A 24,112-nucleotide genomic window follows, 5' to 3' on the forward strand; every position below is an offset into this window, starting at 1 on the left:
GCTGTTAATAATTGACGGGGTGTTTGCTACACGAGAGGTCTGCTTGCCCTGGGTAAAGTTTCCTGGGTTCCTTCACAGGCCCTGCTGTATTTCAGGATCAGGAAATGGCACTGATGCAACACAGAGATTTGATGGCATCTCCCCTTCGTGGGCGTGCTGCAATCTTTGACTCCGATTATCACTTCCCTGCCAGTATAGACTACAGTCGCAGCGACCTGTACCTGACTTGTTTAAGAGGAGAGATCATGTATGAGATACTGGATAACAATATCCAAACAGCGTGTCAAACCAGAGAACGTCTGTAACAGCTTGGCCTCTGGATTATACAAATTTGGCAGTTTGAAAATAAGTCGTGGCTACACAACAGATGTTAGATCCTTGGGTTGGGTCCAACCAGCTGGAACAGCGGGCCTCTGGTCAGCCTGGACACCAGCACTGAATTATTAATAGGTCTGAAGAAAACAGAGAACGGCAAGCAGCCACTACTGTTACTAAAGCAAACACTTAGCAAAGGTGTGCCCCCTCTACTTGGTAAACAATCACTCACGATCACTCACTCATGTGTCAGGACTTCAGTCAGTTCAGCAGCAGAGCCACCTCAGAAGCTGCACTGTGTTTTTTTCATTTTCAAGCCACTCCTGTTGGCCTCCCAACATGCAAATACCAACGCCAGAGCACCCAGTTGCTGCACAGGTTAGCTGAGAGCCTCGCTACAAACACAGAGGCCTCCTTTTAGTGCGGCACATCACTGGAATTCTCCGGCAGCGCATCATGCAAACAAGCTACTCTAATAAATATTAACAGCCGAGACAGACATAAAGCTTTGAAAGGACTACGACCTGCAGTTGTTTGCGGTTAATGAGGAATGGCGAAGCTCCTCTGTTTATAGGTGTAAAGATTCGAAAGACAAATACTCCAGAGGTTTACAGAGCCCACAGAGAGGCTGTAATTACATGGACCAGGGCTCTGTAGCTTCCACTCAACGCTGTTTAAGTACTGCAAACACCCACTTTGTAGCTACATGGACCGTCATACAGATGCTGCTGTTTGAATTAGGTGGAAATATGAACACAGTTCACAATCAACTTTAAAACATAAAGAGAACAAATGTGAATGTAAATTAGGGTTTATGATTGAACCACTTGTTCTGTGAAACAATAACAAGCCTCATTTAACCTCAGTCTGTCAGTTAACGAGCAACAGATATAAATCAATCCTACTTTTTTAATGTGTATATCAATTAGGGTTGGAGGATATAAAGATAAACACAATGAGAAGCCTTTACTACAGTGTGTGTAGTGAGGGCTCTGTCCCTTTCACATCTCTGTTTAACACCAGAAACACTTGAAGCTGGCTGACCAGAGCCAAAACCTGGGAGTCAGGTCAAGCTTGAGGCACCAACAAACCTCCCAGGGAACTTCACGGGACACTCTGATGGCATCCTTGATCAAACAGTGTTTATCAGTCAAAGCAGAGGTCGGGGTGAGGGAAGAGGAAGACGCAGCTGTTGGGGAATGCAGAGCCGAAACTATTGTGAAACTCAGGTAGGCAGGTAGAAACTTGCACGTGTGGCAGAACCAGTAAGGTGAGGATGAGGATGAGGATGAGGATGAGGAGAGTGGGGCCAGCAGCTGACAGTCACCGACCCACCAACACACACACACACACACACACACACACACACACACACACACACACACACACACACACACACACACACACACAAACAAACACAAAATATACACACACACACACACACACACACAAGCTGTCGGCCTGTAAACGCGCAAAGCTAAGCCCGTGGCTAGCGGCTAATTTAGTTTCAGGTGACGTTTAGTCGACGTTACACAAAATTATACCTTTAAATGACTTCACTAAAACTTTCTCTCTGACTTCTCCTTCCCCTCGACAGCCTGCTGATGAGGACTGACAGCTCTGCCTCACCTGTGAACCAAGACACGTTTGACAGCAGTGCAGCCGACTGTGAACTTCCTCTCCGCGGCCTCACCTGAGTTTCTCCGTCTCTCTCGCAAGTCGTCGTCCGACTTTGAAAATCCACACTCGGAAAAAAAATCCTCTTCTAACTCTCGCTCGCTCGCACGGGACTCCTCCAGTGGTTAGGAAAAGTTTCTCCTAAATCTTCAGGTGTGGAGGCGTGGCGTCGACGGCTGCACGTACAGGTGAGTTTCACAACGTCATCACGCCAGTGGTGAGTCACGAACCGGAAGTTATTCACTCAATAAATCCTCCACCCAGTTTTGGTTGCGATAAAGGACACTTTTTTAAAATGTACTTTTTATAAATACATATAATATTTAAAACACGTTTTATGTTACGACGGCTTCATATTTGCTTGTTTTGCTTTTAAAACAAAAAACAAAACATCAGGATGTGACGCCTGAACTTAACGAATGATATCATATAACAGTTTACTTCCTGAAACAGTATCTTCGCTGTGCTTTATTGTTATATGATGAGAACTTGAGCTGTGAATACATTCTGCCAAAGACAGTCCACAGGACAGCATATGTGCTGCACTCACAGATCTCTACATGATTGACACACGTCCTTGTTATGACATGTTTAAAGTTCAAACTGCCTTTTGACTGAGGAAATAGTCCTTTAGAAAGAGGCTCCACGTCTGTGTCTGGTAGGTGTGTTTGGTTATTGTGGCATTCATCAAATGGTGCTCAAGTTTTCATCACTGGCAGAGACTCATGTTCATATTTTACTTTAGAGTTTGTAAAGTCACAGGTCAGCCTTCACTCTTTATTTCTGCTCTGTTTCATCTCTTTGGCCCATTTTCCTTTAAGTTACTTATTTAAATACGTGAGAAGTGATTTCACTCGAACCCACGGTGAACTTCCAGGAGTTCAGGATGAATACCTTTTCCTAAGAATGGGACACGCGAGATGAACAAAAGACTCCTGTTCAGCAATCTTCAAGTTTTTATTTGTTTACAAAGTTAAGATTGCAATTTCATATAGTCCTTCCTTAAATGAGTAGAAAACCTTTTTAAAGAATTAGTCGAAAGGCACAAATTTTACAATATATACATTTGGATCTAAATTATAAATATATAGAAAACAAAAGCACAACCCAGAATAAAAGTGCTGAACACAGTTTTTTTTTACAGAAAAAATAGGCTTTGTTTAAAAATACATACAATCAGTAGCATGTTTTTGTTTCATTTTTTTGTTAGCAATAAATTATTTGAGAGTGATAACAATGATAACATATAATATGCAAACGGTGGAGAAAGAAAGATGGTTACAGTATACACAGAGCTATCCATCAAAGATCAGAAACACAACAAGCTTGCAACGCTCAATCATAACCAACAAGAGAACAGTAACTTGATTATGCCATTCTTAGTGCAAAATAAGAATAAAATGATAAAAGGCCTAACTACACTGATAGAAGTATTCTTTAAAAAAAAGCCTCTTCTTCCTAAAAAATGCGGTCGACGTCCCCCAAATGGTTTATTTGTTGACTACAAAACACAAAATCGAAGGCAAATCTTTTGCAGACTGACGTTTGGAATGTGCCTGATGTGGAATACTTAAAGCAAAATGAAATGAGGGTACAAAAGAAAACACAGTATGATAGTATGCCGCAAATTAAAGAAAAAAAAAAAAGAAGTGTAACTGTAAGGGAGGCGGGGGGAGGGGGAGGGGGAGGGGGGCGGGACAGATCCGTTGCACATTTCAGTATGACCCAGGTGTGAATCGACGCAAAAATATGTCAGCTTTAACACGAATGAAAACAAAACTATCCACGAAAAAAATAATGTTCCTTAAAAAAGAAACAGCCTTTGATCTTTGCCCTAAGAAGGCATAAACATTTAGAATCACCGACATGTTCACAAGGACAAACGACAAACCCATCACATTAAGTCTAAAACATAAATACAGCAAGAGTCACAGCACAGAGTTAAGAAAAAAAAAAAAAAAGCACATGTACTGGTTAGTTTCACCACTGTAATAAGGGGAAATGATATATTTCTGCTAACGCCCCGCTGTTACACCTCTTGTAGTTTTCTTCCTGAGATCGATAAAAGTTCTGATATCTTAGAGCCAGTAACTTTAGGGTTGTCTGTGGAACACTTTGGTATCTCTCTGCAAACTGAAGGCCTGGCAAAAAACATCTACGAGTTGGAGGAACGACTCTACTTGAGAAAAGCAAAACTGAAATGAGCAGAAATAAATCCAGACGCTGTACAGCAGTACAGAACAGTGCAATCTTATTTGGTGGCAGGTTATAATAGAATTTGTTTTATAGTAATCTTGAAAACTAGAAACTTCCCTGACCAAACATTTCGTTAACTACTCTAATAAGCAGGATAACATATCTAAAATCTAAATATCCCTTAAATATAAATAACAATAACTTTTATAATAACGATGACTAAAACATCAAGAACGCATTGCGCTCATCCCGTGAAAACTTACTATACAAAGGTCATATGCATTTCAGAATCTGTTTAACTAAAAGACTGTGAAGCACAACAGAAATAAGAAGATTCATACCATGCGAGGGTAACCACAAAGCTTTGCCTGTTGAGCGTAAACAGTACTTAGGCATTTATGTTTCATAACAAATGTAGAATATGGTTTTATTGCTTTTTAATCACTTGAACTTATCCTGGCATTTTTGTCACGAACCAACTACAGTGCATCCTTTTCACACGAAGATGGCCAGATCTCACAGGTTTTTAAATATGTACTATCATACACAGTGAACGTCACAAGTCAACGCGCGTTTCAGATGTTTTTTATGGCCTCGACGCCTGAAACGGACACACGTTTAATGAGGAATCAGACATGTGCTGCTTTTGTCAAAGTGAGGCAACAACATCATTTTCCTTACAGACCTCAAGACAATAAAAACGATGAAATTCTTTGTTATCCACTGTAATTAAAGACTTAAAACAAATTGCCATACCTATGTTGGTCAAAATGACACCAAAAAAAAAAAAAACACACTCGAGACTTTCCTGAGAAATTCAAAATCAGATCAAACCAGGAGTCACATCTCTAAATGTTATCGTCAGCTTCTTAAACAAACAAAATAATAGTAATAATAAAAGGGCGATAAAATTTTTTGGACACAATTTTTATCCACGCTGCTCAATGATCCGTGCCGCGCTATCGCATCAACAGGGACAGAAGGACACAGATTAAAGGACAAATCTGCTGCAAACAATCACACAAGCACATACAGGTTTAATGGAGGCTCCTTCCTGAAACCCGCCACCAGCATAGTGTGACACAAACGACGACTGACTGAGGGGGCTAAAAGTTAAATACAAATAGACCATATTTAAATTAAAACCAACGCTCAAGAGTACAAATCTATACATTAGGCTACATGGATTTTTAAAGACTGCATTAATAGATTTCTCCAAAGGCACTGTTTGCAACAGCAGACTGCTCTTCCTCTCCCTTTTTCCTCACACTAGTGTTCATACAAGCAGGGAGAGAAACAAGAGGGAGCATGTAGAAGGAAAAAAAAAAAAAAAAAGAAAAGAAGAAAAGAAAACTGAGGCATTTCATGGCTAATCAGCTAAAAGATTTCGTCTGCTTTTTCCTCGTCTTCCAGTTCGTCGCGACCTTTTGTTTCACTCTCAAACCAAGCCTTGCATACAGCCTTGTTTTAGTCAAGACAAACAGCCATGGAGCGATGTAACAGTAAAGCAAAGTCTGAAGATGTGGTTTTCACTGGCGAAAGGCATTTAGAGCTTCCAGCAACTTCACCAATCATACCTCGTAAAATCAGCAGCGGGAGGTTTATTAAAGATTTCCACACCTCGATGAATGAGCTTTTGTTTTGACAGCTCGTATGTTCAATAAAATACAGTTATCACATGTTTTTATGTCACCTTTTTTTTTTTTTGTTTAAACAGCTGCCTTTCACTGTGGAGGACACACTTTGGTGCAGAGATCTGATATTGATCGGGCCCACTATCGCCTCAACGGCCTCGAGCAGGTGAGACAGAGTGGACAGAGGGAAGGGTGAGCGGAGCGCAGGACAGGCAGTGACGTGACTATAGGCCCTGAGGGAAGAGGGTGCAGGTCCGAGGGTGCGATAATAGACAGCAGCGAACAAGACACGATCTGCTTTAAAGACAGAACAAAAGAAAAAATAGCTAAAGAAAAAACACAGTCCACACGAGCGGTTTGCTGTTCGAGCTCCTAGTCTTGTTGCCGGTAATGAATGACAGACTTGCGGTCTGGTCCGGCCTGTAGCATGCTGTTCAGAGCCTCGCGGACGTCGAGAGCGGCGGAGCTGCAGTGGCCGTTGGGTAAGGGAAGAGAGTCTGATTGGGGGAGGCGATAGGAGGATGCGAAGCGAGAGGGTGAGCTGGAAAACAGAGAGGAAGACGGGGGCGGGCTGGAGAAGAGAGAAGAGGAGGACGACGTCGGGATGAGGGCGGACGCAGGCGGGAGGCCGGCGGCGATGTGAGAGACCAGGTTGGTCGACACCGAAGAGGTGGAGGACGAGGAGGAAGAGCCGGAGGAGGTAGAGGATGAAGGGCTGGCTTTCTGTGTGGGCATCTGGGGAGACAGGGGCAAGTCAAGAAAATCTAGTAAGTCCTGGTGGTGGTTATTGGCCAGTAGGCTGTGGTTCTGCTGCTGCGTTGCCTGCAGATGCTGCTGCTGCTGCTGTAAGAGAGGCTGCTGCATTTGTGCAGTGTGCTGGGCATTTGGTGCATTCTGAGAGATCAGGGACTCCAGATTAAAGTCATCTCCAAATGTGGCAGAGTGTCCTGTCAGACTGTCCAGATGCAGCCCGGCCTCCGTGCTGTCTGGGGACGGGGAGGGTGAGCTCACAGTCAGGTCCAAGATCTCATCCAGGGTGTTCTTGGAAGACAAGCTGGGAGACTGATGGAGTGAAAGAGATGGGCTCTTCAGCTGCGAAAAAGAGGATAAAAAGGACTGGGGGTAGAACTGGGACAAATTGGTGCTGAGGTTAACCATACTGGGCAGAGGGCCCTGGTTAGTGGTGGAGGTGGTGGTGGGATTGCTGGGCCAGCTGTTATGGGTCCTTTGCTGGGCTTGGCTGGGATTTCTCTGTAAGGACAACAGGGAGGACAACTGCTGTATGCTCTGGGAGGGCTGCTGCAAAGCAGACTGGGGCTGCGTTGGCATTCTCTGCAGCTGAGGGATGCTCCCAGTTTGTGTCCTTTGTAGAACGTTTTGGTTCAGTTTCTGTTTGAGGAGGTGACTCTGGGCGAGGGACTGAGCGAGGGACTGGTTGAGCATGGGTTTCTGGTTGAACAGATTAGCCAGGAGGTGTTTGTTCTCCTGCTCCATCTTGCGCATGCGTTCCTCGGCCAGCCGCTGCTCCACAGCCTGCTGCTCCCTCTCTTTTCGCCTCCTCTTCACCTCCTCGTCCATCAGCAACAGCTCCTCGCGCACTCGGGCCACACAGTTCTCTGGGATCTTGATACCTACATGAGGCGTGCGGAGAAAGAGACATGTTTAAAGACACATATCCACAGTGTGCTTTTCTTTTATATGTTTCACAGAGAAAATAGACCTCAGCTAGAATCCCAGTGTTCATGGATGTAAAGCTGAATTGCTCAGCTAGCGCCCTCTGAGGCAATTTGCGGATTGTGATTTTGGGCTATATAAATAAAATGAGAATTGCAACATGTTCTGTGTTTCTGGCCAAATAATTGCGTAAGTGTCAGATGGTGTCAACGCATTATTCACAGGAGTTCACAGGAAACAAATATCGGAAAGCAAGCAATAATTTCATTTCCTTAATTTGTCATAAAGAAGTGTCAGCACAATAACAGCATCACATCGCTGACACCTGCCGTGCACGTCTCTTATGTGTCGGGGGGATGTACTCACCGACTTGCTTGTTGTGCTGCTTGGTTTTAAGGCGGACAATCTGCAGGATGCTGGTGCTGGTGATGTCAGACACCACGTCGGATACGCGCTTCCACACACGCAGCAGAGCACCACACAACATGTGGTACTGACGGAGGCGCATGCCCTGCAGACACTCCTGGCCTTCCTCAATTTTCTTGCACTTTCCATTCCTAGGGAGACGAAAGAGTTTATGCATACAGCAAAAGAGTCTGTGTGTTTCTTGCGAATCCCTCTTTCTAGAAAACTGTACCGCAGGTTGAGGGACTGCCCAGAAACGGCTTCTTCCAGTATTTTAAACACAGTTCACTGGTCGTCCGGTGACAAGGGTACATATGAGACTTCCAGGTTAATTCTTCATGACTAATTCTCAGGTGATCTGCAAATCCTTGGGAATGGCATCTGACCTTAAAACCACCCTGACTGAATCCTAATAAGTAGCAGCCTGATTGGATGCTTTGAGCCATTAATCCCAGGGGACATTGTGGATTCCTACTTACCAGTTGGCATGGCTACACTTCTTGAAGGAGAAGGTGAACTGGTTCTCCCAGCTTTCCCTGGCCTCCTCTGGAGTCACCTGGAAAAGGAAATGTGCAACACCGCAATCAGAAAAGAGCTCGCCATATCTTCAGTTTCATATAACACAAATACACAGCTTTAAAAACACAACAGTGTAGAACACTTGAGTTATAAATAAGTATCTTTAACCTCCAACTAAGAGTCATAACTCGTCAAGGAAAATATGAGTATCGTGTTTAGTGGACTTGTGGTAAAAGATCAACAATCAGATTAATGCTGTTTATGTAGGGAAGGGAAACAGGTAGATCTTTAATTAACAACATGACTGTAAACAATCTTCATCATCCCTATCGACATATCCCTCTACTTCTTATACCGATCATGTTTTCATTAATGAGTTTCAAAGATGTTTTAGCTCCACACTGGCTTGCTCATCGTCTGGTTCAGTACTCCTCTCTTGCCACAAGGGGGCATCAGACTCCACATATACCCCAAACAGCAACAGATCCAGAAGGAAGTGGAACAGGCCTGAAAATGCTTGTGTTTGTCCTGTCAAATACTTTATACTTGATATTTTTGTTGTCATCTAAAAAACAACAAAAAAACAACAACAACAATAAACTGAAAAGACAATGTTTGCGACAATATGAGCAAGAACACCAGACACAAATATTAAGATGAAATGAAAAATGTTCCCTTCTCTACTGTGTGGACATTTTATTCACTTTAATGGATACAACTCTTGGGCTGAGTGAGTCATTAACAAAAACAGTTACCTTCCGGTAACGCTGCTGCAGGTTGTCCAGGCTCTCAGGGTGGGTCTGCTTGCCAATGTTAGGCTTGTACACAATGAGGTTCTTGCCTCTTCCTTGCTCAGCTAGCAGCACACATGGGTGGTTACCTCGCAGCTGTGTAGAGACCACACAGAGAGTGAATTATTTGCACTGTCTCAAGAAGGGAGAACATCCTTTCAGTGAACATCCACACTGTGTCATCACATTGTTATGCTGTGACGTCTGTACAGTATCAAATAATAATTCCTTTACATACAGACCTCGGGTTTATCATAACATGGACTCACCTTCTGGGACAAGTAGAAGCCTTCGTCGGGACCGCTGAGCTTCAGTGACCGGTTGTAGGCTTCATCCCAGGGCATACCTCTGTCCACACTGATCTACAGGGGCAACAAGGATCAGAGGCTAAAGCACACGCTGTCAAAGAGGTAGAACAAAGCGACTGCTGTCCTGAAGGTGAGACAGACTCTTATATCGATACCCAAAAATAATCTAACATATATTTAAAACACACACAGTCACAATTGATGTATAGTGCAAGTGAAAAAAACCCTCATCATCTACCACAGTCACGCACAGACACACACTCTATGTACTTGCTAAACTGGTCCATGCGGTGCAGCGTTTGGCTTTCAAATGTCAAATGCAGGTGAGCCTACAGCCAACAGGTAAAAGCAGAAGATACCAGTAATTATCCTGTTCCCACCTCCCACTAGCGTCTACATAGGCTCCTCAGCTCCGGGCTAGACCTACATGATCAAAGTCTTACTGCTGGCCAAGTGACATCAATCAAAACTCATAGTGAAGAGGTAGCTGCTTGAGTTACTTCTAGGAGTGCAGGCTATATTGAACGAATTTCACAGTCTTACCAGGTCTCTTTGTATGCAAAAACTGTGCAGAGTGAGAACCGTGTCATGAAAATCTTAATGGATTCATTGTACTGGCATTTGCTACCTAATCTGTGAAGATTGCTTAGCTGTTACTGAACGTGAACTTTTCTTTATTTTGGCCTATCTGGGGCCTACAAGCCCTTCTGGATTTTAACGCAAAAGAGAGAGAGCGAGCACGTGATTAGCATTTTTTGGGCTTCATGCCCTCTTAAGGCGATGTGTAAGGCCTCAACATCAGTCTAGGGCTGTTCATGTGCCTGTGCTCACTGGACTATGTGCTGCCTCTCTTGTGGCCACAACATCCTACACAGGCCCAGGTACGAGACATAATATTGCTGATTTGGTCTTTGTTTGTCAGTTCTCATTGGAGCTGGACATTGTAGGGTAATTCAAGATATGATACAGTAATGGTGTTTTTTCCCCACAGAAATAATGTCTCACAGCAAAGGTGAATCATTGATGAGGTTATGTGGTTCCTACCTTATAGAGAACAACCTGTCCATCCTGAGGGTTTCCGACTGTCAAGAAAGTCTCCTGCTTCTCCTCGTAGATCTCATCGTTGCCGGGGGCAAGGTCTGTCAGAGACACAGAAGAACAAAGTCTTCAAAATAATGACCCACAATAGAAAATGAGGAACATCTTTCTTTTTCAATCAATGCCTGAAAGGCTGTTGCTAGTCCTTCACAACATTAGTGATGGAATTGATTAAAAACTAGTGTTAGTCTGTTCTTCTGAAAAGCCTGTCAACACATTACAGATTGTAATCTTTTTTTTGTAGATTTTGTAATCTCGATTGTAATTTTACTTCTGGTGGTTGAAGCCACGTTGTAATTACATCTGAGATCACAAATTGTGAATTTAACTTGTTTTGAGTAAGTTGACCTCCATACCTAGGATTCCCATGTCGTATTTGCCCTCCTTTTTATCCTTCTCGATTAGGTAGTCAAAGTTGTCAGTGAAGTACTGGAACAGATAGTTCTGCTTGTGGACCTCCAGGCCCAGGATGCGGTTTAAGAACTTGGTGATGCTGCAGTCTGGGATAAATAAACAACACAGCTCAGTCAAACTTTGAAGTAGGTGACCTGGGTCGACATTCATCTGAAGTGTACTGGCATAATATGCCTGCATGCCTCTTGGGTATTGTACCTTTCTCAGTACTGATCCCAAAGCGAGACTCCTTACAAAAGATTCCCACATCCATCATTCCAAGTTTCATGTCTGAAACAAAGAAAACCATAGTTGTTTGTCTGATCAATCACAGTAAGCTTTGTGCTGGTGAAGCTGTTCTCGATTTCCAGATGCTGACAGGCGTCCAAAGTTCAAACATACCTCTGAAGAACATGGCCTCACCCACCGGGTAGCCTTTGGGAGGGGGCACCTTGTTTTCTATGTGGCCAAGGATTGCTTTGGTGATTTTATCTAGAGCCTTGGCACCATACTACAAGAGAGGGAACACATCATTTGTTAATTAGATAGACAAATTCCCTCTGAGGGAAAACCTTGAATATATTTGGTAAAAAAAAAAATATTTCAACACTTAAATGTCAGGATAGCGTTAACTTAAGTTTGCCTACCTTGTTCTCAAAATTGTACTTGCTCAGGTCTCTGGACTCGGTGGCTCTTCTGTCTCCATGGGTTAATGCACCCTGCAAAGTGGATTAGCAACGGTATTATTATTAGTATTAGCGGTATTAGGTGTTCAGCCTTCAGAGCATCATCACACTAATACAGATGGACACAGTGACATAGGATAATCAGTGTTCGCTGTTCATGGTCATTATAGAACCTGACTTCACTGCTCAGCCTTTGGCTCAAGAGGGTGAACGCGAATTTTTATGATTAATAATAGAAGAATAACTACATATATGACAGTATACATTTATTACAGGATTACTACAAACTTACACTGGATAATAGCAATGGCTCTCTCATTCATAAATTATAATTGTTTACATATGAGATATACAGCATTTAACATGATTGTGGAGTGTGTGTTGTTGGATTCATTGTTTTTAATTTGGTGAAATACAGAAATCCTTTACATTATTTCAAATAAATGTGCCACTGCAAACACTGCATTACTTTTATTCAATTGAAAATTTACATCTATGTCTAGCAAATATATTTAATAGCTCTAACTAATTAACTAACACCAGTTTACCAGTGACATGTAAATTGCAGTCAAATATCCCTGTGAAATCATCAGGGGTTTAACCTGCGACAGTAGTCTGTGTGGAGAGGTCTAACTCGTTTAGATACATTTGTTCCATAGCAAACAGCAGCGTGTGGCAGCTTCATCACACACGGCAGACAGTGCAACCTCACAGCCTGGTCTCTGGCCCGGGTGTCGAGAAGAAACAGACGAGGTTGAGGTGTGAAGCTAAACGTTTACTTTCGCCTACTGATCATTTTGTGCTTCAGTACGACTTCAAGCAACTTCTTATGATAAGAGACAGAAGAAACTACAACTACAATACCGAATAAAAGACTAAGAAACATTTAGTTGATGTCGGGTTTCTCTAAGATCCCAGCCTATGGAGGTGAAGGGAAAAGCTAAATCAACAGAAGCTAGTCCTGCAGCCAGCTGTTGGCTCTGCCCACACAGAAAAATGCCTTCAGATACCAAAACAACGGGATGTCTCAGCCAAATATGACTTCACTGCTGATCTGGAGTCAGCCGGTTGTGAAGGTGCTCAGCCGTCTAAGTTGGAACAACTGTGTGCGTGTGTGTGTGCATTTGTGTTGTATCAGGTTCAGACAGGCGAGATGTGACCTATTCTTGATGCAGATTTACCGAACGTGTCTGGCAAACATAGGAAGGACTTCCTGGAACTGCCATCTCATTGCACAGCCCTCTCCTTTTTCCCAAAAGAACTGTCATGCTGTGTCACTATGGAAATAAATGACTGCTAGTGCCGAAATGCATTGATAATTATGGAAAATAAACCCAGACATATAAATTATCCAGACAAGCTGCTTTGCTTTTTCTGCTTATTCAGTTTTCCATTATTGAGCTGGAGAAGGGAAAGGCCCAGAATCTCTTGAGGTTTGAGGAGAAAACTTGATGTAACTTCAAGCGAATCAACAATAAAAAAGACTTTATAGAGAGCTTTTAGACAAGGGAATACCCCAGGAAACAGGAAGGGCAGAAGGTGAGAGCAGGGTGAATAGTTGATGGCAAACTCAGAGCTCAACAATCAATAAACAAAACAAAAAAAAAAAAAATCCTCTCTGTTTACAGTGGAACAATTCTTCTCACACTCATGGGACAACAAAATGACAGGGATTATTTCCCCATGAGACAGATTTCACTCAGTTAAAAAGGAAAAATAAAGCAAATGTGGGACAAAAAAAAAAAAGAAAACAAATGCGACATTACACACCCACACATGCACATCTAAAAGGCCATGACATTTACCAGACTCTCTAGTCTCTTAGCCACAATGGAGGCAAAACGTCTCTCCCCAGCCAGCTCCGAGATGAGGAAGATGTACTCTGGGGCCGTCACCTGGTTGGACCGATGGGTGCGACCTGAAAATACGATGAAAAGATGATGGTAAGATTGAAGTCAACAACAAAGTAAAAGAAAGTATGAGAAGTGAGGAATACAGAGAGACAATAACTCATATAGTGTGCTTCTCTATTTCCTTAAAGCTGAAATTCATAAATACAATTTTCATAAGAAAGATGGATGATGTTGCATAATAATGGATGAGTCATGCTTGTGATTAGACAGCTGGTCAGATGAATGAAAAATTTAAATATCCTTGATAGATACAATGATCATTTTCGAAGGTTTATAACTGCACAGTAATAGCATGGGTTGATGGAGGTTTTGTGCTTTGGAGCCAATTTCACACCAACTTATCTTTCTGTTACTTCATCAGCACAATCTGTGGTTTCAACAGACTTTGTTGATATGAACCACAAGGCTGACGGAAAAAAGTTGAACAAAAACAAGGTTGGGATTTTTTCTTAACACGTCACGTTCTGCATCCATTCACAGACTGGGTTAATAATTGGGAACTGACAAGTGGAGGATATTCTTGGTGACATGACAACATATGTCACACCGCATGAAATCTGATCTGAGGTAAAACTGATCTTTGCACTCAGAGAAGATCCCCTGCGTGAGGCTTTTCGAAGGAAGTCCGGGAGACTTCCCAAGAATCTCTTATGAGGAAACAGTGATGACTCTGCGTTTATTTGCACAATGTGATTAATTGTGTGTGTGTGCGCTGTGTGTGTGCGTGTGTGCGCTGTGTGTGTGCATGTGTGCGCGTGCACTAACCTGCCAAGAATTAAGACGAATTAAGATATGACTTTCACATTGAGCAGGAAGGCTGCTAACGGAAAGAATTACTTAAGCTGTTTGCTAATTACTGCAAACAGCTTAATTCATCCACTGTTCTGTGTCCATGTGTGTGCGCGAGTTAGAAAAATAATACCTAATGCACCGAGGATGCGCAGTGAGAGAGAATTTATCTTACTAAATCCTTGTGCCTTGCACCAATCTGTCCCCAGTATATACAGTTTATATTTTTACTGATATTAAATAATAGATTAGACTGCAAACTGCAACCGCTTTCACCGCGGAAGGTCAAATGTTTAGACCATACTACCAGTACTGTTTCAGTGAAGAAGACAACATTTGTCCCAAGTTGATAGTCCTTGGCCTAAACATTAGAGTGGGGGGGTAAAACCAGGCAGGGCTCCTTGGAGGGGCCCTCTCCTGACCTTGAGGGAGGAACTGCTCCTCTACAAATTTCTCTTTCTTGACACCATTTGACCCCAAAATTGCTGCTGGCTGTTTCAGACATATATGTAGAAATCAGTAAATACTAGAAAGCTGATGTATTAATTACAGGGTATTGGGGATGATGAGTTGCAATTTTCAGACAATGTTGTGTGTTAGGCATTTGTTCCTATAGTAACATAGTGATCAATAGGGAAAATAATACGTTCTTACATGTAACAACCAACAAACAAGAGTAACAACTTTAAACGAGCTTGACGGAACCAAGATTTTGTCTGCAAAAAGCACCCTGTCAGTTATGCAATATGCATGACGTACGCTTGATGGGGAAGAAAGAAATATTTCTTTTTTTGTTTCATTCTCAAGCATTTACCTTTCCTTACCTTTGAAAGGCTCATTGTTAGATTACATTTCCTGACTCACCAAATTGCTGAATGGCCCTGTCTGCACTCCAAGGCAGCTCCAAGGTCATGTGGACTCGGCGCCTCTGGTTTTTCACTCGCTTGTCTGCCTGCAGGGAAATCCCAGAGCTGGCTGCTTCTGAGATGATGGCCACCAACTGGGGGAAAGAGGTTTGGAATATTGGATTAGATCTCATTGAACAATGTTAGTCTGTTTCTTAAAGAAATGTACTTCTTTATTGTTTGCCGCCATTCCAGTCGTGAACTGATTGGTGCATCTGACCTTCTCGCCACTCATGAAGCGATCTTTCTCCTTGATGTTAATGTGGTCGATGGTGAGACCCTGCTCAGCCCGGGATTCGTAACGGACACTGCCATCAGGGCGCCGCACCACACGGCCTTTACGACCAGTCATCTGCAAAAAAATAGTCACTTGATACATGTTTTGAAAGAAATTCTGCTTAGAAAATAACACTGACTGTTAGTTTTTTGTGCTTCTGTGTGAACGCCAGTTTAAATAGATACTCATGGCTGGAGAGTGCCTAGTTTAGTGTTTAAGGCTTGTACCTCTGAGACTTTATCTGGTCCTCCAAATTTATCGATGAGCTCGTCCAAGGTGTTGAGAGGTAGTTCTTTTCCCAGTATGGATATTTTGTTGAGGAGGCCCTGCTTCATCTCCTCTATCCTGGCTGTGAACGGGAAGCAGAGGGGACGTGAACGACGTGACCCAAACAGGCAAAAGTCACAAAAATAACTGTGACTGAACACATCTGCGAAGGCTGAAATATCTTCCTTTAGTTGATCTTCACACACACACTTCACTTACTGATGACAACACAGACTGAAAGGGAAAAAAAAACACAAGTCTCCTACCTGTCTGGTAACTAGTGTGGTTCACAAAGATTACATCATCATTGTCTAGCAGAGAGTCTGGCGAGGAGTTGGAGTCTGTGTCCATGCCATCGGAGTCGCTGCTGCTGTCATCGCTGATGTTGATCACGCCGCCGCTGTCCACGGTGTGCTTGGGTACCTTGGGCTGGCGAACTCTAGGCTTCCCTGGATGGAAGCCACAGCATGATATTAGAATATAAATGATATCAGAAACACTTTTTGTAGTATAATTCGATGGTAGGCCAACAAACACATGCAAACTGCAAGAACAAGGGTGTTTCACTGTGAAGCTGCCACATGGTATACAAACAATGCGACACACAAATATAAAAGAGAAAAAACAAGAATTAGACTGCAGGGCAAATGCAGAACATGTCAGCTGAGTGCTGGCTACATACGATGTCCTGTTCACTTACGTTTTCTCTTATTCCCTGGTGCCTTCTCTCGTCTCTGTTTCTCTGATGGGAAATGTTTTGTTACAAGAGACTGGAATACTCCCCTAAAGGAAAGAGGAAGAGGAGAGAAAAGAGAAAGCAGTTTTACTCAGAAAGACACCAGGACAACACGGAGCAGTTGTGGTATCTAGACACTACGTACATTCCTGATGTGGAATCGTAACAGCTGTCAGGTGTTGACAGGCAGAAGAAAATGCTGTGCGTGATCTAATTTATGCTCTGACATTGGGGCATGTCTGCTGTGGCTCTGAGACAAGCATTTGTTAATCTAATAGCTGATAATAACTAAAGAGATTGTTTGGTGTAATTGAGGATAAATAGGGAGGACTTCGACTGCATGGCTTGAATACTTTTTACAGAATGTATGTGGTGAGGACGCCCTAAGATTGGCCAATCATTTGACAATTTGATGAAGCAACAAAATTAAATGGAAGAAACCCACAAACTGAGATGGCTTCCAGCAAAAAGACTAATAATTCTTCCAAAAATGATTAAAGGTATGAGAGAGTAAAATGCGAGAGATTTTCTGTTTTCCAACAGAACTGTGTGGCTGTGAGTGAGTGAGTGATATAACCCAGTGAAGACATCCCGTCATTTTTGTGAATTTTCTTTCAAATAAAACTGTTAACATGGACACAAACAAACCAACAGGCAAAATCTTCATTGTGACTCACTCTGCTGCAGAGACAAATCTGTCAAGATGCCCGTCATTCTCATCCAGGACTTCTCTGGTGCGAGACTCTCCAGTAGACTGCAGCCCGATAACAATGCACTGTGATGGATAGAAACAAATGCACATCAACAACCAAACAGGTCTACTATGCTGCCTGAAGTAAGTTCTATGGTGGACTCATTCCTGACATCATGATGGCACATATAATAAGATCCGTGTGGAACTTTGTAACGACTAAAATCCACTCAATGCAACCTTTGTGCATGGAAGTGCAAAAAAACCCAACAAGTAACATCCAAAACTCTGCTGCTCCTACACAGACAAAACAATGTACTGACAAAACTATCGGTCAAAACAAAATGAAAGCATTCATTTAACAGAAAAAAGTACTCTGTCATTGCAAGCCTTCAGCACTTTTCCCACCTTATGCAACATCTATAGCATTTCAGTTCCTGCTTGGATCTTCCTCTGGGTCATTTATAGATTATATGTACTGTATGAGTCAGTGTTCAAGAGTGTGTTGTGCTGACCTTTCCTGCCTCCAGCTCTTTTTGGGCCAGCTCCACCAGGCAGCGGACCTTGGCAGCAATACAGAGGTATTTGAAGAAGCGCTGGTGAGACGACCAGAACTGCCCCCACAGAGACTTCCTGCTGACCAGGCCCAGCTCATCAGCTGCACGCATGAACACCTGCAACGCCTCTGCCCACTGGGTACAGATTCCAGACAGGAACGGTCACTTTAAAGTATTTATTTAATCTCACACACAATATCATAGGCATGCACAAATGGAATAGACAGAGCCACGTATTCCCAATCTGTGAAAGCCATGCTTCTCACCAGTTTGGCAGCTTTGTTATACACCAGTTTGAAGTCGTTGTCCAGTCCGATCTCCTCAATGCGGAATGACACCCCTGAGAAGCTCAGCTGCCTGGCAATGTACATCCCGCTCACTTTCATGTCCATGGCAACAATCTCCATGGCACCGACACCTCTGTATACAAGCACCATATAAATTATTCACCATAACTCAATCACAGGTCAAACAGCCATTTGTACAAGCTGACTGCGAGACATTTGTCAGCAAGCACAGCGATTTGAAAATATGTGTCCACATGATTGAATGGCTCTCTGAAAACTAATTCTGCAACGTATCATCCTACAAACCTCTTCTCGATGGCGTGCAGGAAGTCATCAAAGGCTCTGAAGGGTGTGCCCTCACCCCAGATTCCCAGGCGGCTCATATAGATCATGTTCTTTGGCTCAGAGGCACCTGGGGCAAAGGTGTCGAAAATATACATTGTAAGACCCTCTCCTGTGTTGCATTACGTGTCCTGTATGTGTTTATTTGTGAGTCCGCTTACCTGTGGCACTGGCATACACCACTCTGGCCCGTGGCAGCTTGTTTTGCAGGTCGAGCACTGCCTTGCCCATCTTTGTAGATGTGGCATTCTTGGCTTTGTGGCATTCATCAAAAATAATCTGTAATGGGGAAAGGTCAAGGGCAAACAACACAGACATGGGAGGCCAATTTGTATTAGAGAACATCTGTGTGTGTGATTGTTAAAACAAAAGGATACAACTCCGTCAAAGTCGGGCTTGCACCAATCTAGGATCTGTTTAATTCTTGTACGGTGCTGCCCTCCTGCCTGGCTCTCTCCAATCAGCGCAGAGTAAGTTGCAAACAGGACTCCTTCTGAGGTAGCTGTGTCTCCATACTTAATCTACAATCACAAATCAAACAAGCAAGAGAGGAGAGTGGCATTCATGAGATATGGATGAACATAACATAACGGAGTTGCCAAATATAGCTGGGTTCATTTTCTGCTCGGATGCACATATAACTGTAAACAGTCGCCAAGAACAAAACTTGTTTTCTTAGCTTGTCACGCCAATACCACCTGGTCTCACCTTGTTTAAGGCATGCACAGGGATATTCGGTGCATCTATGTCTTTGAGATCTCTCTCTGCATCGAATTTCAGGTCATTGGATATGCTGAACCTGAGGGCATGAGCAGGAAAGTCAGTTATTCTCCAGCATGAGCTAGTCCCTACACGCTCACTATAACCTGGCATACAGCTGGATACAAAACACAATCATTTGAATCAATTATTGAAACCCAATAAAATTACAGTTGTTATTTAGGAGGTCGACCAGAGTAGTAAATCTTTCTTACCATAGTGCTTTCTTCCTTCCCTTAAGGTAGTTCTCCAGGATGATTCCTGCCACCGTGCGTCCCTTTCCAACTCCTGCCCCATCTCCGATCAGGAAGCCTGCTCTCTGGTCGTTCTGAAGGATAACCTCGTGTTGCTGAGGGTGCACAAGGAGCAAACACATGAACAAAGACAACCACATAATCAAAACATTTATCATCCGTACTTCCAAAATGACTGAGTGCTTGTATGTCAGCCTGTGCGTGTACCTGGCAGGCGTAGATGATGGCCTCTAGCTGCAGGGCAGACAGCAGGCCGCAGCTAATAGTTTTCTCAGGGATAGACAGAGTGTATGTGATGTCAGGAGGAGGGACACTGGATAGCGTGTTGGTCTCCACCACTATGTCAGGATGAGAAATTCCTATAGTGGCTAAAGAGAGGGAAAAAAGAAGGGAACATTTTACAACCGAGAGCGTCTTAATATACATCGTATTAAGAAGAAAAATGTAGATGCATTAATAAGTAACTGGATGTTGACATTCAGTCTGGAGGCCTACATTTGGAAGGTCTGTACTCAGCATATGTGTCTACATGTCCCAGTTCCTCCGTCTCCTCTTCCTCAGCATCCTCTTCCTCCTCTGGTGGCGGCTGGGTTCTCGGAGCCTGTGAACACCAAAGAGACTTCAGTGATGTAATTCACATTAATAACAGCCACTTTTGGGAGTTATACTGCCTGTTTCAGCTGAGGTGAAGAGGAGTTAGGAAAGAGACCGTAGTTGAAAGTCAGAAGCAGGTGAGCAGTTAGTAAAAAGTTAGCACAGCACACCAAGAGCTCCTTATCGAGGAAGGTTAACCAGTGCAACAGTAAGATAACAGATGAAACTGAAGGGTGCATAGAAACCAGCTGAAGCAGGACGAATGAGAGCTTTGAAACATGTTTGTAGCTGGAGACAAAAGAGTGCTTTACATATTCAGGCAGCGTCAGAGTAATGCTGTCTGAGCAGCTGGACATTCAAAGGGTCCCAACTGGACAGACAGGGTCAATATTACACTGACTGTATATTGGAGAATATCCAATGCATGCAATATGGAGCAAGGCTTTCATCATCTGTGGTAATACAGACTTGCCAAAGAAGACGAAGGCACTACAGTTTCACTCATCACATATGGTCGTGTGCTGCACTGTCAAAATGGGGCCTTCAGTCATGGATTAGTCACATATTAAATTGCTATGTAAAACAACTGAAGCATTATCTTGTATTGCAAACACACAGAGGGCATTAGCAGCTGCACATTAGACATACAACACAATCTGCATATCTGTGCATTACTGCCAATGATTAGGCTCGTCTTATTAAAGAGCGTGGTTTTGATTTAACATCAGATTGGTCAGAGAGGTTGGTGTGGCTACCTGGAATCCTCCTAAAGGTGGGGTGCTGATAATAGCAGTTATATCATCCAAACTGGCCAAGCCATGAAACCTGCCGGTGCCATTCAGCTGTCAACAAAACATAAAATGAAGAAATACAAACACAAATGTATGAGTACCAAATGCATGAGAAAGGAGAAACAAAAAGCATGACTAATCACTGTGTGCTTATGTTGCATGTGTGTTCATGTGCATGACAGTGGGCATTGGACATGGATGTCTGATGGAGCAGCACTCAACACAATGCAATTTGTTGTCTGGCGGTGAAAAGCCAGCGACAACGACAACAACAAACGGCAGATAAAGCCCCGCGTGTCTGGGAACATAATGGATGAAATGAGGGCAGAATGAAAAGGGAAACATAAAAGGCTTTCAGAAGGCAGGAGAAATAAATGTACTCTGATTCATATCAAAAAGATATCATTGGACTCCTCTAATTCAAAGAGGACTCAGCAGTGAGCAGGGATAAGGGAGCAACACTTGAGAGGGCGCTCTTCTCAGATCACCGACCTGGAGACCGAGATATACTACAGTTTAATGAGTTTCTTTGAGGGGACAGTGCATCAAAAACAAAGATGATTATTATTTAGTCTCATATCTCTGTAGCAGCTGCTTATTTGAGATACCATTTTGAGTACCACTGAGACAACAGGAAGCAAAATCTACTGGTATGAGAAATGTTAAACAAAAAATATATTTTCAAAATGACAGGCTATTTTATTAATTCAATAACTAATTTATCGATTGCTTGTTTGTTTGCAGTGGTTTATTTTTGTATATCTCCTAGGACTTTTTAGTTGCATTTAAAGGTTTTTTGACTCTGGGTGACTGATCACATATATTTTCACATAGGCACTATATAGAAAAACAATGTGATCAAGGCTCCTGAAGTGCTCTGGCTGCAATTTCAAAACAGCAGGTTGCTAATGGGTACATTCAGTCAATCTGCCTGAGTGTTAAGATGGTGAGAAATTAATGATTTGCACTGGAAGTTATAACACTGTGAATAGGTAACCCTGAGCTGAAGCTATTATACACACTCTCTTATCGAGATATTTGTTCTAACTGTATCTCACAGGTTCATTTCTGTCAACTCTTCAGGTTTCTGTGATGATACTATTAGTTTGTGCTTTCAGGATGTTATGGATTCCCAGGAGTGAAAGCTTGGAGGCAGAGGTGATCAGACTTGCAAACTGCTGTGTAAGATTCTATATTAGGGAGCACGGAGCTAGATATAGTGTCAAACTTACAAATAATAAGAAGAAGCCAAATTGAACAGAGCGTGAGACCAGTGTAAAAGCCGAGTAAAGGCTTATTGTAGTAACTGTTAGCAAATCATCATTTGTGTAATGGTCAAAAGAGTTATCTGAGGATGCAGGACATGAGACATCATTTGACAGAAGGCCAAACTGATACAACCTGCCTTAAATACATTACATAACAAATGGGAGTATAACAAATTAAATGCTGCTACATGAAAACATTTGTTTTAGTGTGTAGACTGTACTGACACCTGGGGTGAGAGGTGGATGCATTGACATTTTCTATATTTTCAGAGGAATGAACATGAACTCAGGAACACCACTAAAGTCCCACCTGAGAGTGAACTGTGGCAGCGAGCCAGAACAGCACTAATGTTTACATCACAAGAGGGACTATCTGACCCTTGCTCGCTAACGCTCGTTCCATCTCCCCCAGTGCAGACAAGCATGTGCTGATTTAAACAGGTTTGTGTTTCACAGTAGTGGTAAGGTGAGCTGTTGGAGTGGTAATCAGTGTAATCAATGTGAGTGTGCGTGCTTGTCACTGACCTCTAGCTGGCTCTGTGCTGGTGTGGTGGTGGTACTAGTGTTGACGTCCCAGAGGGTGGGCACTGTGTCCAAGTTGTCTGTGGGGATGAAGGACTGGGCATCAGCATACTCTGACAGTGAGTCAGCCGGAGAGGAGAACAGAGAGTTTGTGGAGAGGTCATCAATGCAGGACAGGTCCTAAAAGCAGGAGAACAAGAGGAGGTGTTAAATCCAGATGGGACAAGATATGGGTCAGAGCAGCGAGACAGACTGATTTTAAAGCAGAGTGACATGTGGATTCCTGAATCAATACAAATGTATGAAACCACAGCCAGACACCGCCTTCCAAAATATTACCAAATAGGAAAATAAGGGAGGACTATAAATTCCAAACATGTACCCTATGTCAGACACAGCAAACAGTCTGTGCAGCAGAGGAATAATAAGTGTACACCTTGGAGAGAAAAAAGGTGCGAAATGAGTACGGATGGGAGTGAATCACGGACAATAAAGGTGGCACATTCATTCTGGATTTCAGCCAATACGGCACTCTTTTGGGAGTAACACGAGTAGCCTAAACAAAATCTAATCATACACAGATGTGTGAGAGTGAGCACATAAAATTGAATGCGATGGCTTGGCATAATGAGGGTGCTTGTGTGTGTGTGTGTGTGTGTGTGTGTGTGTGTGTGTGTGTCATTTCAGCCATGGCTGCCTTCCAGTCGCCCCTCTATTCATATCCCTTCCAAGCCATTAGCATGCCATGCTCTTTAACTAGCCTCTCACAGGCACCCCTGGGCCCCCTGAGACTTATAAACATGGATGTGGGGAGATAAGGATTGAGTGATGGGGAGGGGGGAGAGAACATGGTAGACAACGACGAGCTGAACAGAGGAGAAGCTGTTTTTGGAAACGGGAGTATGGATCTCTCCATTTTGCTGTGTATCGTTTGTCTGTGTGCATGTATATTTATACTCTTTAGACCATGTGCAGAGGTTCCCACACCCCCATGTTCCAACTGCACCCTCCAGAGGATACAGCCTCGAACACTACCCGAGGGTCCAACTTGCTAATTGAGCAGTTTTATTTCACCGTTTACTCCACTTTAAAGGGATACTCCCACATTTTGGGAACTATACCAATTCCCTTAGATGAGAAGACTGACATCACACTTGCGTCTGTTCTGTATACATTAATCTACCACCAGCAGCCGGCTAACTTTGGCTGACTTTTGTGAGGATTTAACACAAATTAGATTACATATGTATCCGTGAGCTTCAGAAGTGAAGGTGGGGAATTTTCATTCTGTTTTCACAATTTTCTTGCTAAGCTAAATTAGCTGACTTACTGATTGCAGCAGCTTCACATGTAACAAACAACATGCAAGTTCAGTCTTTTCATCCAAAGTTCCATCTTTTCCCAAAATGTTGAACTTTTCCTTTAAAGGTTGGTTGCCTGTGCTGTATTCTGCTATATTAAGTA

General features: G+C 43.0%; 1 protein-coding gene across 3 annotated transcripts in view; it reads right to left on the reverse strand.

Annotated features, from left to right (window-relative positions):
* Positions 1–5,200: 5,200 nt before the first annotated feature.
* sbno2b (strawberry notch homolog 2b) overlaps positions 5,201–24,112 on the reverse strand; it is a 55,036-nt gene continuing 36,124 nt past the window's right edge. For 2 of the 3 annotated variants that reach the window (XM_070832249.1, XM_070832252.1), the window contains 28 exons: positions 22,652–22,828; positions 20,823–20,909; positions 19,969–20,074; positions 19,681–19,841; positions 19,435–19,568; positions 19,169–19,259; positions 18,838–18,981; positions 18,622–18,739; positions 18,425–18,530; positions 18,098–18,251; positions 17,790–17,966; positions 17,261–17,358; positions 16,548–16,630; positions 16,114–16,296; positions 15,808–15,929; positions 15,524–15,655; positions 15,263–15,398; positions 13,502–13,614; positions 11,658–11,729; positions 11,413–11,521; positions 11,230–11,301; positions 10,974–11,117; positions 10,564–10,658; positions 9,481–9,573; positions 9,176–9,307; positions 8,381–8,457; positions 7,863–8,053; positions 5,201–7,453 (listed from right to left, as the gene is read on the reverse strand). In XM_070832249.1, the coding sequence (XP_070688350.1) occupies positions 6,195–7,453; positions 7,863–8,053; positions 8,381–8,457; positions 9,176–9,307; positions 9,481–9,573; positions 10,564–10,658; positions 10,974–11,117; positions 11,230–11,301; positions 11,413–11,521; positions 11,658–11,729; positions 13,502–13,614; positions 15,263–15,398; positions 15,524–15,655; positions 15,808–15,929; positions 16,114–16,296; positions 16,548–16,630; positions 17,261–17,358; positions 17,790–17,966; positions 18,098–18,251; positions 18,425–18,530; positions 18,622–18,739; positions 18,838–18,981; positions 19,169–19,259; positions 19,435–19,568; positions 19,681–19,841; positions 19,969–20,074; positions 20,823–20,909; positions 22,652–22,828 (4,566 nt within the window). In that variant the 3' untranslated portion in view covers positions 5,201–6,194. The remainder of the gene's footprint in view (positions 7,454–7,862; positions 8,054–8,380; positions 8,458–9,175; positions 9,308–9,480; positions 9,574–10,563; positions 10,659–10,973; positions 11,118–11,229; positions 11,302–11,412; positions 11,522–11,657; positions 11,730–13,501; positions 13,615–15,262; positions 15,399–15,523; positions 15,656–15,807; positions 15,930–16,113; positions 16,297–16,547; positions 16,631–17,260; positions 17,359–17,789; positions 17,967–18,097; positions 18,252–18,424; positions 18,531–18,621; positions 18,740–18,837; positions 18,982–19,168; positions 19,260–19,434; positions 19,569–19,680; positions 19,842–19,968; positions 20,075–20,822; positions 20,910–22,651; positions 22,829–24,112) is intronic. The other variant, XM_070832250.1, reaches the window with a different exon arrangement.

This window comes from Pempheris klunzingeri, chromosome 6 (genome assembly GCF_042242105.1).
Source record: "Pempheris klunzingeri isolate RE-2024b chromosome 6, fPemKlu1.hap1, whole genome shotgun sequence".
Lineage (NCBI taxonomy): Eukaryota > Metazoa > Chordata > Actinopteri > Acropomatiformes > Pempheridae > Pempheris > Pempheris klunzingeri.